The 19732-nt window shown below is 34.1% G+C and overlaps 1 protein-coding gene and 1 long non-coding RNA gene across 2 annotated transcripts; both read left to right on the top strand.

Annotated features, from left to right (window-relative positions):
* Window positions 1–575: 575 nt before the first annotated feature.
* LOC122044381 lies at window positions 576–2557 on the top strand. Its single transcript, XR_006129531.1, has 3 exons — window positions 576–1105; window positions 1189–1937; window positions 2310–2557. It is a non-coding gene; the product is annotated as an uncharacterized LOC122044381 (long non-coding RNA).
* A 2642-nt stretch (window positions 2558–5199) lies between these two features.
* Window positions 5200–6375, top strand: LOC122043525 (reticulon-like protein B1). The gene is made up of 4 exons (XM_042604158.1): window positions 5200–5270; window positions 5467–5573; window positions 6037–6229; window positions 6318–6375. The coding sequence occupies exons 1-4, from the start codon at window positions 5200–5202 to the stop codon at window positions 6373–6375; spliced, it is 429 nt and encodes a 142-aa protein (XP_042460092.1).
* The last annotated feature ends 13357 nt before the right edge of the window (window positions 6376–19732 follow it).

The raw sequence follows: 19732 nt of genomic DNA on the forward strand, positions 1-19732 counted from the left end.
AGGTTATGCTCGGTCACGTCGAGTTTTGATCCCAAGACCTCATATAACAACACCTCATGTCTCAATCATCGCACCGCCCCGAGGAGATTTGTATACAACACACTCATGTGGAACCGCCACATCAGCGGCCCCCCTAGAGCCGGTCCCACAGATATGGAGGGAGGTAAATGCAGGTACACAGGTGGAAAGTGCATGGCGGAGATATTAACCCCAGACAGTGACACCCCGAGGATCGACCCCTGGACCTTTCAACTACAGAATCATACACTTCCTATCTATGTTACACCCTGGGGACTTGTATACAACACACTCATGATTTTATGGATGCTTAGCAATTATAAAATCATGGCCAGTCCAGATACATCGCCTTGCATGTGTGCACTAAATCTATCCGGACGATCCTTGTTTTCAAAAATCTTAAATGGAATCATGTTTATTTAATGTTAAATGGAATTACGTTTTTTTATTTAAGTTTATTTAATTCTAGGCTCTTAATTATGTTATGTGCATATATCACCGTAAGAAAAAAGTTAGGAAAGACAGCACTTTTTCAAAAGGGTTGTCTATTATTTTTTTTTTCCTGTATTTTTTTTTTCTTTCTCTGTTTTCTCCTTCGTCTTTTTTTCCCGTCGTGTTTTTCTTTTCCCTCTCTCCAAAACTTTTACGCCAAAACCATCTCAAACCCTAAACGCCTTCCTAAATCCCTCTCTGCACTGCACACCCTATGATCTCTTCACGATCTCGGTGACGCCTCTCCCTCACCCGATCTGCACCACTTCTTCCTTCCTTTTTACTACCTCCCCAATCGGCTCTTCTCCTCTCCCTTCTCCACCGGCATTCCCCCTTGGCCTATCTCCCTCCTCCCTCCTCCCTCCTCCCTCCTCCCTCCTCTAAGATCCGACATACGGGTGGGATGTGATCATCGAGGCAGTCACTTCCTTGGACCGTCTTCGACGATGGGTACAGCGTTGGCATTACAGCAGGGCCTCCTAGCAGCATGCATCGTCCTACCTCAAGATCATGGCGATGGCATCCAGGTTGTTGTTGGCTTCGAGGGCTGCCTCCTACCTCAAGATCTCCACTTGCCCTAGAGCCTTCTCCACATGTACGTCTCTAATCCGTTGAAACATCGGAGTTTTTCATTTGGTTTCTTATTCCAGAGGTCTTTGTCGATCGTGAATTGAACAGGATGGGGAGGGGGGGAGATCGAACATCGACATTCAACACTTATCCTTGAAAACTGTAACCAAAATTGCTTCTCCAAGGGCTGCGTCAGCACCTCAGCTTCTTGCATATCCTCCGGCGCCGAATTGCTCATTGGATGGGTTCTCGAAGGTACCGAACACAGAGAATGCCACCGCCGTGGGGAATAGGACGCTCGACGAGTGCTGAGACTTTTGCTACTGGAATTGTTCTTGCATGATGTGGTGAGGCGATTTGATCGACATGAGGACGTTCTCACAAGGCGGTGACGAGCTTTTTGTTAGCCTTGTTACAGCTCTTGACATCTATAAGCACACATCAAAATCTCTCCTTTCCTCTTGTTTTTATCAAAATCAAAAGGTTTCAGAACTTATTGCGCAAATTATGAAAAGCAATCTAAGAGGTTCATGAAGATCATAGCCATTGCTACAACTTTAGGCATCCTTTTGTTATCGATCGTGTCTGTGTTCATTTAGTGGAGATGGAAAAGAATCAAAAGTATGTATGCTCAACCACTCATGTTAAATATTGCCGACTAGGTGTATGACGAAATGTCCTTATGAGTTATACTTGTTGGTTGGTATTTATTTTTCACATACTGAAAGCTCTTTATGATAAATGATCAATCACAATGCAATAGGAGAAGATTTTGAATCAAAGCTACTAAAATTAACATTGCAGTTCCATTACCAGAGTGGGAGTTTTTCAGATGGAAGTAGTACATCAGGATGATGGTATGCACACACTTTGATCTGTATTATGATTTCAGATATGAAATTGTTGAACTTGCAGTGTATATTCACATTTAACTACTAACTTTAGATGTAAATTTGTTCAGATTATCAGTTTGTCTGGCGTTCAATTGAATCAGCAAGTTGAAATTTTTATGTGAATTCCAAAATCATAGCAACATACAACACCTATCTATGAATCAAACATTCATTACTTAGAACAACATTAAGTAATTGTTAACTACCGTATTCAAATGTATAAGTTGTACAGTGTTTAGTAGTTCTTAATTGTTAGGTGATTCTTTCCTCTATGATATTGCATGTTTGATTATGTCAAACTGGTTATATCTTATTGCTATAATTATTTTTTGTTAGAATTGGAAGGTTAGTGTTGAATGGAGATATCCAACTGCAGATGGATAGGTGGATGTTTCAACTAAAGATGGATTGGTTTCACATGTCAATTAATCTTTAAATCTGTATGATATCGGGTTAACGTTTGTGTTAATCAATGTATCTATCATTTTGGTCACATGTCAATTATCTTCAAATCTAGATGATGTCGGGTAACGTTTGTGTTAATCAATGTATCTATCGTTTTGGGAACTGTCTTCGAATCTGGACATGTTAATTATCTGCGAATCTTGTTTAAATCATGTTGACATTATTATTATTATTATTATTATTATTAGTGTATTTTTGTTAAGTTATGGTTGATTTCATTTTTATAGTAAGGTCAAAGAAAAATAATGATTTTATAAATATAAAAATAATGATTTTGTAAATAGAAAAGCAAACATGATTTTTTATTTTAAAATGACAACGCTTTTAATACGTTGTCTTTGAATGAATTTTAACAATAATGTTTTTAATAAAGTTTTTTCAGTCACATATACAATGCTTTTAAAGCATTGTTTATCAGTTTTTTTTTTATAGTGTATGATAATTTGTGTTGATTCCATCATCACGATTGTCTCCACCTCTACCTCAACTCCCTCTTTGTCGAGACCTCGCACCACCCTCGTCTTTATTTTTGGCCACATTTACTAATGTTTCTTCTTCCAACAACAAGTACACAATTAATAGATAAAAAAACAAATTTTATAAAACAAATTTATTTACTTTTCATATCAAAATTAAAAACACTGTTTCATAGCATTAATTCAATTTTGATACATGGAAGCCTCAAGTCTCCATGTTTAATGAAGTGAATTTTAAACCTAAGACCTTGGCAAAAAAAACTTCCACAACCCTTATTTCTCGTTACATTAACTTTTTTTTTTTTAATTTCGCTACCCGTTGCACTGGCATGCAAAGAATAATATCTTCATCCAATTAAGTGGTCCAGTATATGAACTTTGCATGCATAAAGAAGCACACCTTAATACGGAAATAACCCCCCAAGGTAGATGAAATATGACGATGCAGTCCGAAGTAGCAATTTAATTGAGTAGTTCTGAGTGGATGAGTTATTTACCTCCAAAAAGTAAGCGTTCCCAGGATCGTTAAACCCCTTAACGGACATTACAGATGGTACTGATTCACCATACAAAAGTCTACCTATTCCATCCAGTAAAAGTTCTTGAAGTAAAGGATGGTTGAGGGTCGAGAGGTCCTTGGACCACTCCCATTCTCTGGGCCTGCCTTAAATATTGCATCCACATTATTGTCACCTTTTGAAGGATCTTGGACAAGCATAAAAATTGGGACGAGCGACTCATCTTTTTAAATTATTAATACTTCATCATTACATACTTTCATAAATATCAATCACAGTCTGTTACACAATCACACAATAAAAGCTTGCAAATGCAGAGTACCTAAAAAATCTGTATAGCATTTGGTAAGAATAGGTTAAATATCTCAAATCAAGTTCATCTTTTTTTATAGACATCTCACTTCATGGAGACAAGCATCCACAATAGAGCAAAATCTCACAGGTTAAACCTAATGCTCTATAAAAAAACAATTTCACACTTTTACCTGCTTTGATAACTAAATTCCAATGTTGCTATATCACAAATCACATTTTAAGCTACCAACACTCTATTAAACTTTGACATGGTTGAATTCCAATTTCTGGTCGAGCATACTTAGGCAGATCCAATATGCCACGACCTGAACCATGATTGATTTGGGTGTTGCCAAAAACATTATTTTGTAAATAATAAATTCAAGAATGATTTGAACTTGGGCACGTTCAGTCTGCGTTTAAAACAATGAGAAGTAAATGGGTCAATTATGCCTGATACTCCTCATGCCAGACATTCAAGATATGCCTTCAGCCTTCAAGTCAAACAACACATCTATACCATACTATGACCACCCAAGGAAGAAGAAGCAGCTTAACCTAAAGAGATTAAGGATTGCACCATAAAAACCAAACCTTTTCTCGCAACCAGTGTAGTACTCCTGCGTCCCATCCGAGTCACTATCATAGTCCGGATCGGCTCTCAATCAGCAAGTGTATGGACCATCGTGTTAGGAATCATATTTTATTTCTTATTAATGGCACACATGTATAATGGTTCATGTTCTTTGATAGTCACGTCCCCTCGGGGCGGTGCGATAGTTAAGACATGGGGAGTTGCCACATGAGGTCTTCGGATCAAAACTCGGCGTGACCGAGTATAACCTCCCCCATGTCTTGGCCATTTGCACTAATGGCTAGTAGTCATCTGTGATTTACCTCCTCCGTATTAGCCTAGGGACGGGTTGGCGGGGGCGTTGGGGGCGAACAAACCGCCTTTTGCCACATGTTCTTTGATAGCCACAATTAGGATTAGTGGCTACATTCATATTGGTCGATGAAAAGACAATTCTTTTCGTATTCATGCAAATGAATGTAAAGGAAGATGAAAGATCATTCTCATAAACATGCAGTATGAGAATGAATAAATGGAATTAAGAGACAATATCAATGTACACATTGATGGAATGTGTAGATGAAAGGTCCATCCTTTACCTATATATAGACCTTTGCTCCATCAAAGAGGTAATGAAAGTAGAGAGATCAAGAGGGAGAAACACAATTATCTAAGGTCATCATTAGCCAAAGTATATTTTTAAGTATTGTAAAAATCATCTAGTTCAAAATCTTGGGCATTAAGGAATATGCATAACTTAATTTACATATGCATATACTAAATCATGGAGACATATGTTAGACTTATAGGTCGAACGGCTCCCCGAGGGCTCGGACGCCTTCTTATCCCCTCTAGAACCCACCGCCGCAGATGAACAAATCGCCCACGGGGGTGAAGCAATGGCAGGGGTCATCGAATACGTCATGCGCGGTGGTGGCACTACGGCAAGAGGGACCTCCTCCGTCAGAAGGTATTCCTCGCCCTCAGGCCCGGCCCTGGAGGAGGGCCATCTTGGGCGATGGCCCTGGGCCTAGATTTTTGGGGGCCCAAATTTTTTAAAAAAATATTATGTTTAAGTTTAATAGGTGTAGTGCAGGAAATCAAGAATTAAAATCAGATTAGGACTTTCCGCTTTTGCTTCTGCCGCCGCCTACATCTGAGCGAAGAAAGCTCGCTGCGCCTGTGCGGCGCCGCCTGCTGCCTGAGAAAGCCAAGGTCTTCCGCCTCTTCGGCAGGGAGAAGTCCGTTCACCACGTCCTCGGCGGTGGCCAAGGTACCTTACTACCTTTCGATCCAACTCATTTTGGTATCCTCATCGTACTTTTTCCTTCGAAAATATAGTTTCTTTGTCTTCTTTTGGGCGAGAATTCGTCGATGTTTGGATTTTTTTGGCAGAAATTTTGTCTGAAATCGTGTAGATCGGATCTGCACTTGATTCGTAGTTGTTTATTTGGTTTGAGGGGCAGCGCTATGCTCGTTGCTAGTATAATAATGGTTGGGTTTCCAGTTGCGGAAAGTTTTTAGGGTTTATACGATATGTGGGGAACGCGTCAGAGAACGACGCCATGCCAATTCGAGTACTCGTGTACTTTTCTTCTTTGGCTGTGAATTCTCGATCGTATTTTGCATCGTTCAAGGCAAACTAGTTTAAAATTTTCGTTCATAGTGTAAAAATTAGGTCATTTCATTGTCCTGAGTAAACAATTGTTTTTTTGCTTCATCAATTTGATTTATAGCGTTCCATTTTACTGCTAATTTGATTCAATGGAGGGACAAGAAGATCTCAGCTGGAATACTCGTTGGTGCCATTGCTATTTGGATTCTGTTTGAGTTTGTCGGCTACCATCTACTCCCTTTAATTTTCCATGGCCTCATCATCTCTTTGCTCACGCTCTTCCTGTGGTCGAAGGCCTTGACGCTTATTAACAAGTAGAAGAACTCTTTTGCTGCACTTGGAGCTCTCCTCTGGTCTCAGTTCACCGATGAACTGTTTGCTTATTTCCTTTTTTATTTTCAGATCTCCGCCGCACATTCCAGAGGTGAGGATACTTGAGGACCAAACTGTGACTCTATAAAATATTAGAAATGACTTTACCAAATATGATAATGTCTACAATTGATATTCTTGAATTTGTTCAAATTGTAGATTGTTATCCAAATATAGTAATTATTTATAGAATTTTGTTGTTACAGTAGCATCGGCTAAAGGAATTTTTCAAAATTAAAATTATTAAAAACATATATGAGATCGTAATGTCTAAAAAAAAATTAAATGAATGGGCAATTTTATGTATTGAGAAAAATATCTTGGAAAATTTTGAAACTAATAGTATTATAGAAGATTTTACAAATAGAAATGCTAGAAGAAGTCATTATAGATAAATTATATATTATTAAAAATTTATTTAGGATCTCATTTTATTATTTCGCCCAGGGCCTCCTGAGTCGAAGGACCGGGGCTGCTCGCCCTCATCTTCCAAGTTGTAAGCGTTGTCCCTCCCTCAAGGTAGGGGCGATCGGTGGTCCTAGGGATTGGCCTGGTGATCGTAGAAGGAGAGGATGGCAGAGTCCAGATTCCAACCGTAGCTCTCAAAGAAGAAGAGTGCTTCTTCTCGGGTGGAGGAGGTGATGCCAACGAAGACCTCCACTAGCCTCTCCTGCTCCTCCAAGATATGGCCATCACCACGAGCCTCTATTAACTGTCCAATATCATTAATTGATATGTAGCATCAATTGATTGATAAAAAAATTAGTAAATTTGATAACCGATTGAATTAATATTTTTTTATAGGTTTGATTTGCTCGATTTTCATAGCAAATCTTTAAAATATTTATCTCGTTTAAAATTACTTATGAACTACTTGTATTACCTTCATCTTCCATTCACTATGTCAGAGACTAACACAAACGATTCCCTCATCTACTAATGTTATTTGCAATGGTCCTATTTGTTTCTGACGTTTCCTTGTCTCACTCACTTTAAATAGACCTTTCCTTCTCTCTACCTCACTATCAAAAGTTAGAACAGAGAATTGCAGCAGGCAAATGATGCTAACAGAGTCCATAAAATGAGAGTAATTCAAAAGCTGCCTAGCCTTGACAGCAACTCCTTGTTCGTGAATGATTTTCTCATAGCCGATTAAGGCGTAAATATGTAATTTTTTAATTTAAAAATCTTTTAAAAATACTTGTAGGGTGTAAATTAGTAAGGCAAAGCAAAATTAATTGTGTTCAAATTTATTTATGAACCGAATTTAAATTTATTTAGAAATATTATTTAAAGTTTTAATGAACTCAACAATCAATATTGTTATTTTTCTAATTTATATTCACTTTTATTTATTCAATAAAATTTATATCCTTATTTTTTAAAAAACATATTATATAGACTACAATTAAAAATAATACAAAATGTATGAATTATATATAAATTAGTAAATAAATTCATAAACATTAGCGAACTGGATCGACTTATTAATTTAAGATTACTTTACGCTAAACCCTTAAGCTTAGGTGCATTTACACCCGTAAATTATATTTTCTGCCGAACAGGTTGATTATTTGCATTGCAATCAATTTTGAAAGGACAAAATAAATAATTTTTCTCATAGTGGTCTCTGAGGGAATCATCATAGATAGGGTCATAGCTCCCTATAGGATGACGTAGTTGGCAACTGTAGAGTGTTTGTCATATTTTGCTATTTTGGGTTCTTGACCTTCCCATGCAGGGGCCACTGCATCAAGGACAAATCTCTCTTGGTTTACCACTCTACAGATAGTGGGACCGGCCGTGTGGGACGCCTAAGATCAGTGTATCACATTTTTATCATATATATATGGTCATTTATGCCCCTGGTTCTTGGTACGATGTTAAACAGACGGATAGATTTTTTAAGTAACGAAAGTTCAATTCCTATGCAGTGCAAATAAACATCTGCGGTGCTAGAACCACTAATGGTACTGAGTCATTCCTCATAGCCCATATATGCTTTTAGAAAAATTCTATGGGACTATTCTGACTACTTGTGGGTGAATGAAAGATAAAACTAACCAAGCGCATATATATGATTTTTCCAATTTAATTATATATATAAGGTAATACCATGTCATTCAACATCTATTTTATAAACACATATATATGATTTTTCCAAGTTAATTATATATCTAAGGTAATATCATGTCATTCAACATCTATTTTTAATTATCAATTAAATTATGTAGTTAACGTAAACTTTAGAAAGTTTACATCGGACTTATCTTATCTTATCTATTAGTAGTGTATGTAAGGACTTATCTTACCTATTAATGCTATTTGCAATGATCATATATTTTATGTTATTTTTAACTTTAGTCTTTACAATATGTTAAGGATATAAATTTTATTGAATAAATAAAAGTTTTCATATAAATTATAAAAATAACAATATTTATTATTGAGTTCATTAAAAATTTCAATAATATTTCTAAATAAATTTGAACACAATTAATTTTGCTTTTCCTCGATTAATTTACACCAGAAATAACATAAAAGGGTATTTTTAAAATGATTTACAAATTGAAAAATTACACATTTACTCCTTAATTAGCGATGAGAAAATCATTCACGGACTCATTCAATGCTACAAGCTCATTCAATGGATCGCTCCGCCTTTCCTGAGAGATGCAACGTCACGATGCTCATTCAATGCTACAAGCTCGCTCCGCCTTTCCTGTTCCATTCTTGCAACAAAATCTTCAATCGATCGCCCATCACTTGAGGTCTTTCTGGGGAATTACTTATTCTTGGATGTCAATCAGCATCCTCACGAGGTTCGCCACCCGACGACGGCCTGATGTCAGAATCTGAGTCCCCGGACTCCAGAGGGTTGGCATTGTCGGAGTCGTTGCTACTGTTTTCCGGTCGGTTCTGGGGATTGAACCCTGCGTCGGCCTTCAAATCTCTCAAAATCTCTATCAACGACGACGCTGCTAGGAAGGTCAACCGTAGCGACGACAGCAGTTCCGGCCAAAGAGGAATCAGAAGCCTGTCAGAGAAAGGATTGGGCGCGGGCGGAGACAAGTAGAGCGGCGGTGTCCAACGGCGATATTTCAGCCTCGCGGGCCTACAGGTCGAGGGTCCTAGATAGCTCTCGCACCTACAACTACGCCCACTGTTCTAGAATCGCCGGCGACCCCGCATCCTCCAGGATTGCAACGACTGGAGTATCGGGATTGATGGAGAAATTTGAAATTTAAAAATTTTAGGCAGCGGAGAGGAGGAGGAACCGTAACCATCTGTTTGGGAGGAGGTGAGTAAAGGGGAGGGAAAGGTAAACATGGGTAAAATGATTTTTTACCCTTGTTTGGGAGAGAGTGAGTTATGAAGGGGAAGGGGAGAGAAGGGTAAAGCTTCCCCTTGCATGCTCGGGAATAAGCGAAATTCCTTACACCCCAAATTGGGGTGTAAGGAAGGGTAAGGAGAAATTATTACAATTATATCCTTATTTATTTTTTCACATGCAGATTTATTAAAAAAAATAAGAGGATATTTTTGTAAATTTGTATATTTAACCTTCATTCCATCCCTTTCCTCTCGCATAAACTTTTCCTCCCTTCCAAACAAGGGCAAGATAAATATATTCCTTTCCCTTCCTTTCCCTTCCATCCCCTTCCATTAATGAACCTTACCTCACCCCATCCAAACAGAGGCTAAGACCATTCACATCAGTTTCCCTATCCAAAATGCATAATTTAAGATAAAAAAGTTATTTTATTAAATTTGAATATCCACTTTTTAATACATCATATATATCAGCTTCCCTATTTCTTCTCTCTCCTCTATAATGTTTAGGGAATGAAATTCATTCCCTAAATTTAGAGAAGTACTATTCATAAATGCATAATTTAGGGAATCGATAGGGTAGCTGCAAAGATTTTTTTGCTACCTTATCTAAAATTTAAAGTAAAATATTTGAATAGGGTATCTGATATGGATGCTCTAAGACGGAGGCGCCTGCAACGGCTGGGACATTATGGCACACAACAAGGGAAGGCGGATGGGACATTATGGCACTCAACGCTCAGGTTGCAGTATTGCTCTCAACGGTCAAACTCCGTATCCAGCTGTTGCTAATTGCTGTGGTAAGTAAATCGGCTGATAAGAACAAAAAAAAAAAAAAAAAAATAAGGATGCGTTTGAAAATGATTTTTTATTATTTTCTATTTTTCTAGAAAATATTATTTAATTTTTTAAAAAATAGATATGAAAAACGTAAATCAAACATTATTTTAAAAAATATATATATTTATCAGAAAATGAAAATAAAAAACACACGTATCAAACACACCCTAAATTTTACTAGAACATGTTCTCCATATTACTTGGTGTTTCTCTTTTTTGTCTTTTTCTTTAAAAAAAAAAATAAATGTATTTTTATAATACACCAGAAATTACAGTTGAATATTTGCTATCAGATCTCAACATCATTAAAATAACTAAGCATAATATTTATTTATTCATTTATAATAAGACTATCACATCCTAAACATCAATATCTCCTGAGGAGATATTGATTATTGATATTTAAATAATGCTCCTGAATCTATGGTGATAGTAAAAGATGGGGGTGAACTTTCTAGTAACAAAAAGTTCAAATTTCACCACGAACATATTATGTCTGAGGAGTACGAAACTTTAGAGATGAACCTTTTAGCGACCGCAATTAAATTTCATTCCTAATTAATAACAGTAACAAATTCTGTCACTAAGTGCACATAGTGATTGATTATTTGATCGAAATTTCGGTTACAAAATGCTATTCTCCTTGTAGTGGGATCTGACTCAGGTGATCGGAGACAAGTCCTTGATACTTGTGTTGACTAAGTCATGCGACATATTGACTAAGTCATGCCGTATGTCACATGGCTCCTCCAAATCCAGGGATCTTCAACATGGACTCTCTGTTGATTGAGTGAAAGGTCTGCCACGTTGACCCCTTACCTCTACATTGTTCATTTCATTTGGTAAGTATCCTTCGATAACAACACCTACTATTGTGGGACATTTTGCCAACTAACAATGATGAATGTTCAATTAGTCCTTGAAATTGAAGAGAGACACTAAATAGAATCAGATCAAATTCTCTAATTCACTTTTTATAGATCAAAGAATGGTTCATGATTTTATTGTAGTAGGATCGTGATCATAATCTAACTGTAATTAATTGTAACTTCCTTGAGTTTACCTTCTCATTTAGGTTGTAATTTGGGTCAGGACAGGCGGCGAAAGTCACCTAGAGGCCACCCCGCTCAGCACTCGGCGGCTAGCTATCCGCCCATCGCGGCGACATCCAGACAGCTTTCGCCGTCTATCCCGATCCAAACTATAATCTGGATAGAAATGTCACAACTAATTACGATCATATCATATTATAACCATGATCCGATCATGGGATTATGAACATCCCATGATTTATAACTTATTATGATCAGAACCATCCCATAATTTACAAACAGTACATCAGATGATCCTTCCCAAATAGAACACCACGAACAAATAATAAGTCCAGCCGATAACACATAATTGTTTCCCACCTACTATTTTTTTTATGTTTTTAAAAGATAAAGTTGCTGAAGAGTAGCCATCAACAAACCAACTCACAAGCTCGCATAATTATTTCCCACCTATCAATTATAGCGTTTTACCTTTCATGCTCTTTTTTTCTTAGCGTGCACTGATTAAATTTATTAGATTTCCTTAAATTTCCTTACCATAAATATTATTTTGTCATCATCAGGAAAGTGTCGGCATTTAATTCGTCCTTCTTAGCTTTTTAAGACAATATTGTTCAATTTTTTTATTTCTTTAGTATTTTCACATCGAGACTCATAAAGTTCGAAACTAGAAAATAGATTTTCAAACGTATTTACCTCGATATCCTTAGAGATGTAGTATGTATCTACTAAGCCTGATCACTCTAGAGTTCTCGAAAAAGCGTTGAGTGAATATCGGACAGAATCTTGATTCGTTATCGATTCTCCAAAATTGTTGAATTGGGTGTTCAGTTCTTTGATCCTCAAATAGAGTTGGGCTACATTTTCTCCCTTGTTCATCCGGATGTTCGTCAGTTGACTTCGGAGGATGTCCTGTCTTGCTAATTTAGCTTCCGAAGTACCCTCGTGAAGCTCTCGAAATTTTTCCCAGAGATTTTTCGCGGAGTCGTAGCTTCCGATCCTGCTGACCTCTTGGCGCGGAATAACACTAAGTAGATGGTACTCTGCTTTTCCATTAGCCACGAAGTCGGCTTGTTCCTTCTTCATCCACGAATATTCTTCTTTATCGGCATCATGTTGATCCTTAGGTGCTACAAAACCATAATTTATAATTAACAAAACCTCAAAGTCAGTTTTGAAAAATAACTCTATACGTTTTTTCTACGTTACGAAATCTCCCTCAAATTTCGGTGGGTAGATGCTGGATCCGGTCATTTCTTGTGCTTCGAATGACGGTTGGTCCTTCTGAATAGTCTGACTCTGATACCACTTATTGATCTCTGTTGATGGGATTGGCAACAGAGCGTGAATTGCCTTGAAAATAAAATCAAATCTTTCTTGTCCTTTTCAAACTAATATTAGAGAAACACTTGTTTGTAAAATAATTAATTAAAATAAACTAATTAATGAAAGAAAGAGACACAAAATTTAATTGATTTTCAATCAGAAGACTGCTAATATAAGACTATAAAAAACTCACTAGAATTCTCTTTTAAGCGAAGTAGTCTCTTACAATGTTGACAGCTCATAATCAAAGTAGTAGAACAGAAAAATAATTCGAGTATAAGTGTTGTGTTTTATTACTACTCGGACCAAGACTCTATTTATAGTTTGCTGGTTAGATCTGACCTTTTGCTAACGTGGCAGCTCCGGGCGCCTGGAAGGGCTCCGGGCTCCTAGCATAGATAAACCTTTATCCACATCGCAATTGTTCTCAATGGCTCGCAATGGATCAACCTTATCTAGTTTGGGTGCCCGGACTGCTCCAGGTGCACGGACTGTGCTGATGTGGTTTGTTCGAAGCCTCGTCAAGGGAGGCACACGTTGCCCTAGGGGGTCCGGGCGATCGGAGCATCCGAGCGCCTGGAGCTGCTCCAGGTCCCTGGAACAGTCAACCTCTGTTGGTTGCTCGTTTTTTCTCTATTCTGGTTCCATTCGCTTAGGTGATTTTGGTCATCCAAAATAGAGCTTACCCGAACTCATTTTCCGGCCTTCTCCTCGAGTAATCTTCCGCTCCAGCTTCTCATTCCTCGAAAATGTTGCACACTTCATTCTTATCCACTAGCATACTCTTCCACAACACCTCGTCCCTCGGACGCACCAAACCCGGCGATTCCTTTCCGTGTCGTCTTTCTCATTAGCTGCATCTTTTGCTCGACTTCTTGTGCTCCTAAGTTCCTGCACACTTAGATACAAGGCATCAAACAAACACAGGACCTAACGTAACTCAGTAGACCACATCAAAATTATCTCGAAGTACTTACACTAGGCTGAGCAATCGATTCAAAATCAAATTGACTAAATTGATTTAATTGAAATCAAACAAATCGAACTCTTTTTTTTGGAAGTAATCAAACCAATTAAACTTTTTAACAAAAGTTGAACAAACTGAATAGATAAAATATTGGTTAGTTCAATTTTCGATCTAATTAATCAAATTTTTCAATAATTATATATTTATCCAATTTTAACTTTATATTCGGTTAATTCAGAATTAGAGAGTTAGGATTTTTTTAGTTTAGAAAATTAAGATATGACTTATACAGCTTAATCGAATTAGAAATTTTAAAATCGAAATCGAATTGAATTAACCAAAATAACCTAAAAAAAAAAAATCTTAAATAACTGAATCATACTTTTAAATTTCGATTGATATGATTTAACAAAACCGTTGTTCACCTTTAATTTATATAGTAATTAGTATCATGGAACGGAGTTGAATGTGTAAGTATATAGAAGTTCAATATTTGTTTTTCTAAAAACAGAAATGCATGACATTAATAATAGGATAAAAATGTTAAAAAAATCAAAAGAAAGAAAATATTAAGCGGAGCATTAATTAACTTGTGAGCAAGATTAATATTTTGAAAAATTAAGTTTAATTTATAATTTTAAACTCTTAATAGATATTTAATACTAACTAAATAGGTATTTATCATATTTTTGCAGATAAATTTATCATCCATCATACTTTAATAACCATTTAATGACATAAATAATAATATTTATTATTTTCAAACATTAAAATAAAAATATATACTAATATTATACCGAAATTTGGTATAACGAAGTTTCAATATACCAAGTTTTGGTAAAATATACTGAAACTTTAATATACCAAATTTTTGATATACCAAAAAATATATAGTAATATTATACCAAAATTCGGTATAATGAAGTTTTGATATACCAAGTTTTTGTAAAATTTCAATATACCGAAATTTTAATATACCAAATTTTTGATATACCGAAATTTCGTTATACTAAATATTATATAAAATAAAATATTAATATATATGTATATATATATATATAATCAAGAATAAATATATATAAACATTTATTAATTTAATAAGGATGTAATTGGGTAAATATTGAATCTAAATGAATTTATTAAAGAAAATAAGAATAAAATATTTAATAATAAATATGGAAATAAATTCGTAAAAATATATAGAATTTAATCAGAAATTTATAGATAATTTAGAGTAATTCAAGATTGAATTAAAGTCTCATTGAATTATTCTATTTAAATGAGAAGTTCGATTGATCTCATAACCTTAGTTTATTAATTAAAACTTAGGTTTATTACATTTTTTCTTACCACCTGTTTTCCCCATATTGCAGTTTGTGTTAACTGATGGTCAATTTGTATTTGGGGAATAAGTGGCATCTATCACATTGCAAGGACGGGTGCACGACAATTAGAATTTGGGGAATGTATGATATTCGAAATCTGTTGTATCACATGATAAACACGGTTGCACAACACTATTCTAGAATTAATGTTAAAATTATCATATATTAGAATTAGTCTATTTTGCAATTTGTGTTAGCAAACGATCAATTTATATTGGGAGAATGAGTGACATACAAAATTTGTTGTATCACATGCAAACTCGAACACACGACAACTAGAATTTTGGGAATGCATAACATTTGAAATCTATTATATCACATGGCAAACATAGGTGCACGACAATACTCTACAATTAATGTTAAAATTATCATATATTAAAATTAGTCTATGTTACAGTTTCTATGTCTGCTCAATTTATATTTGAAGAATGAGTGATATTCGAAATTTACCATATCACATGTCAAGCACGGGTACATGACAATCTTTTTCATTAATGTTAAGATTGTCACATATACTGTTGAAATTAGTATATGCTGCAACTGGGATCAGCAATGTACATTTAGGTTAAGACATAAGCGAAAGTTAGCTAAGAATGCAGTAGTTAATATCTTTATCGAGATTTCTTTAATCACATCGATAATATAAATATGAAAGAACATCCTGTCATTTATTGTAACTGATATAAATATTATTAAAATTTTGCTTAACTTTTCAATTTAGGATCGCAAGAAACTCAATCTATAAAATATAGTAATTATAACATAATTTAAATATTTTATATCTTCCACCCATTATAGTGCAAAAAACTTTAAACTTTAATTATAGGATTATACATTGATTAGTCTATTTCTCTATTACCACGTCGCATTCATTGACGCATGAACACAATTACTATATTAGCTAATTAAGGTTGGGGACTAAGTGAGAGATAACGCAATAATTAATACTCCTTTTATATAGACTAATCTAAATTAACTCCATGTATATCATTATCTTTTTTTAGTCTAAGTCTTATAACAGGCAATGCTTTTAATTTTCTTTTCTTTTTTAAATTGAACATATTAATTTATTAAAAAGAATTAATTGCTTTTCACCAGTTACGGAGAGATCCTAAATAATATATTTAATTAAATAGATTAGATCAATCATATTGATCTAGTTAATTATGTCAATAATTCACACAATATATAATTTAAGAAGTTTAAATATAATCCCGAGACTATGGTGCAATGGTAGAATATCTAGGTTGTCTTCTATATCCACAATTCAATACCTAATTATGGTAAATTTGCAAAAAAAATCTAAATAGATTTTATATTATAATTAATATATGATTATATTAAACAGTCAAAATTATATATTCATACCTTATATATATTAACTAATAAAAAATAAATATTTATATATTTTAAAACCTGACCGACTAATTAATAACACTTATAACATTAAAAATCTGCAAAAATAAAACCACCTACGAATTAATTGTCATTCACTATTTTGTTAGAAAATGCTAATGCGATATTAATAACATTAATAAAACTCAATATTTTAAAAATAATAATTATTAATAAAATTCTAAAAAAACAATTTGAAATAGCATAAATAACTAACTTTAAATTTTATAAAAAGAGAGCTAAATTGAATCGTAATGAAATAAGTAGATCCGACAATAAGAAATATATAAAGTGATTCTTCTCTGGTTGTCTCCTTTCGTGGTGTTAAGGTTTGGCATTTATAACTGATTGACAACTCATTGATGTTTTATACATATTGTAATCTCCAAAGAAATAATAATTTGAAGCATCTAAACTCATGGATAGGAAAGAATACGGAATTTTTAGAATATATCGATATTATTAATATATTAAAAATTTTGATATGGCATTATACTATATCGAATTTTCGATATCAATATTAGTATAGGGTTTAATATTTTGGTACGGTATTATATCGAAATTTTAGAATAAACAGTATGAAATTTATATAATACTGAAATTTAAGTAAGATATCGATATGAATTTTATTATACCGATTTTTTTTATACGATTTCGATATCGATATACCAAGCCTTATCATCCCTATCTAAACTTGTCAATCTCCTCATCATATCAAACACTCCATTATGACAAGATATAAATAAAAAAAAGGAAATACTTATTTTTGTATCTACAATTTAAATCCATGAATAAAAACTATATATGTGATTGTTTTATGCGTTGAAAATGGAAGACTCATAAAGAGTCCTAAAAGTTTAAGAGGAAATATGTTCTTAATAAAACTCCATCACTATGGTTAGATATTAATATTGAGGGTTTAAAATCGTGAATCAAACTATGCATATACACGTTAAATTCTATAAAAAAAGACACCAAATAAATATAAGAAATTACTTCATTTTCATTAAAACATACATATTATAATATTTTATCATCCCTCTTAGTTGTTACACACTTCTAATATTCACTATAATATAAATGCATGCATAAACAAAAGTACACAACTAACTAGGATACTAATTACTATCAAAATTAAAACACAACCCACAACTAATGTACTAATTATTACAAAAACACAAACACAAACACGCCAAATGTGTCCGAAAAAGAAGAGCAAATTATTACATAAACACAAACACAACCGACAACTAGGGGATGACAATGCTCGCTTCACGGGTTGAGATGAGTGATGTTGCAATGAGGCAACAGCAACATGACTTTACGTTGAAATGATAACAAAGACTTGACGTAAACTTGATCGTTGCACTTGCAACAAATTCCTTCTCTCATCAGAGATAAGACGATTATGGGTGATATATAAAAAATTATTAAAAATTATACTGTATACCATATCAAAATACTCAGTATACAATAATATCATATTGATATTGTACTGAAATATTTTCGCTATACCGTCAAATAGGTATATTTTGGTATGGTTTGACAGTATATCAAAAATTTTAATTTTTTTTCTCACCAACAAGGACGATGAAAATAATCACCGACGGTCGGAAAGAAACCACGGTAATTATCATTATTAAGATGAGGAAGTATTAAGAAAGAGGTTGGTGTGGAATTAAAATATTAGTTTGGTTATTATTTTTTTCTCTTCCATTTCACTAATTTCAGTTAGCAGTTAGCTTACATAATCAATTTTAAGCTTCCATAATCAATTAATATAAGATTAATTTCAATTAAAAAGTAAATTAATGTCATAAAGTGCACATTTACTAATTTAAGTGAGAAGGGTAAAATATTTAGTATATAGTATTTATCATAAAAAAATATTAAAATATCGAAAACTTCTACTGTACCAAATTTTTATTATGTTATGAAATTTACTATATTGAAGTTTTAAGATAAACGGTATGAATTTATTCCATATTAAAAATTCAGTATATTGAATTTCGATATGATATCGGTATAAATTCTTTTACACCCGAATATTTTCGGTATAGTATATATATATAAAATGTTCTTTTATTTTACCTAATCAATGTATTATGATTATCTATTTTTCTGAAGACCTATAAAATTGATTAGTTTCTAATGTCCATTTTATAAGCATTTACGAAGGTGAAAGCGATATTCATGTTTCGAGAGCTGCAGGCGAAGATAAAAACTTACTCGCGTTAAACAGTACTCCCATTAAAGTTGTCAGAAATTCAACAGTAAGATGCAGTCAAATAATATTGACGGACATTAAAATGATCAGAAATCCAATAGAAGAATGTTGTCATTAAAATTGTCAGTTGTCAGAAATACAATTGAGAAATGTTGTCACTTGTAAGTAGGGGTGAACAAAAATTCGATAAAACCAAATTAACCAAATCGAACCGACCGAATTTAGGAATTCGGTTCGGTTAATTCGGTTTTCGATTTTTTTTTTAAATTCGGTTCGATTTTCGGTGAATTCAGTTCGGTTTCAATTTTAAGTTTTATAATTCGGTTAAACCGAATAAACTGATTAAACGGAATAAAAATATTTATTAACTTATTTTTATTTAAAAATATAATAAATAAAATAAAATCTCTTCTTTTTTTAGTTAAAATCAAATAAAGTTTTGAAATTCAATTAATTCGGTCAAAAACCAAATTAACCGATCTTTTATCGGTTCGTTCGGTTCGATTTTTGTAGAGAATTCGGTCGGTTCGGTTGGTTGAAAAAAAATCAGTTTATTCGATTTTCGGTCTATTCGGTTCGATCGGTTCGATTTTGACCGAATACTCAGCCCTACTTGTCAGTTGGCAGAAATTTAACACAAATGTTATCAGAAGATGTTGACGGGCATTAATACTCTAATAAATGACTGTAAAAATTGAAGATGCAACAAAGGCTTGGCTCAGAGGCGTGACAGATTCCTTTTGCTGCACAAAGGCGTGGCTCAAGATGCACCGTGACCATCCCTAGCTGCAACTCTCTGCACATCGCATGTGATGATGACAGATAGGGAGGGTTAGTTTTTTACTACAACTTTTATCATAAATCACATGATAAATCACACCCACTGTACCTTCTCCCTCAACTTTCTCCACTGCGCCGAG

This window comes from Zingiber officinale, chromosome 2A, assembly GCF_018446385.1.
Source record: "Zingiber officinale cultivar Zhangliang chromosome 2A, Zo_v1.1, whole genome shotgun sequence".
Lineage (NCBI taxonomy): Eukaryota > Viridiplantae > Streptophyta > Magnoliopsida > Zingiberales > Zingiberaceae > Zingiber > Zingiber officinale.

Bases quoted from the DNA above. Each gene is read 5' to 3' on its own strand.
- LOC122043525 (XM_042604158.1), top strand. From the start codon at position 5,200: ATGGCAGGGGTCATCGAATACGTCATGCGCGGTGGTGGCACTACGGCA. The intron at 5,574-6,036 runs GTACCTTACTAC...TTTGATTTATAG, and splicing joins CGTCCTCGGCGGTGGCCAAG to CGTTCCATTTTACTGCTAAT. The intron at 6,230-6,317 runs GTAGAAGAACTC...TTTTATTTTCAG, and splicing joins GCCTTGACGCTTATTAACAA to ATCTCCGCCGCACATTCCAG.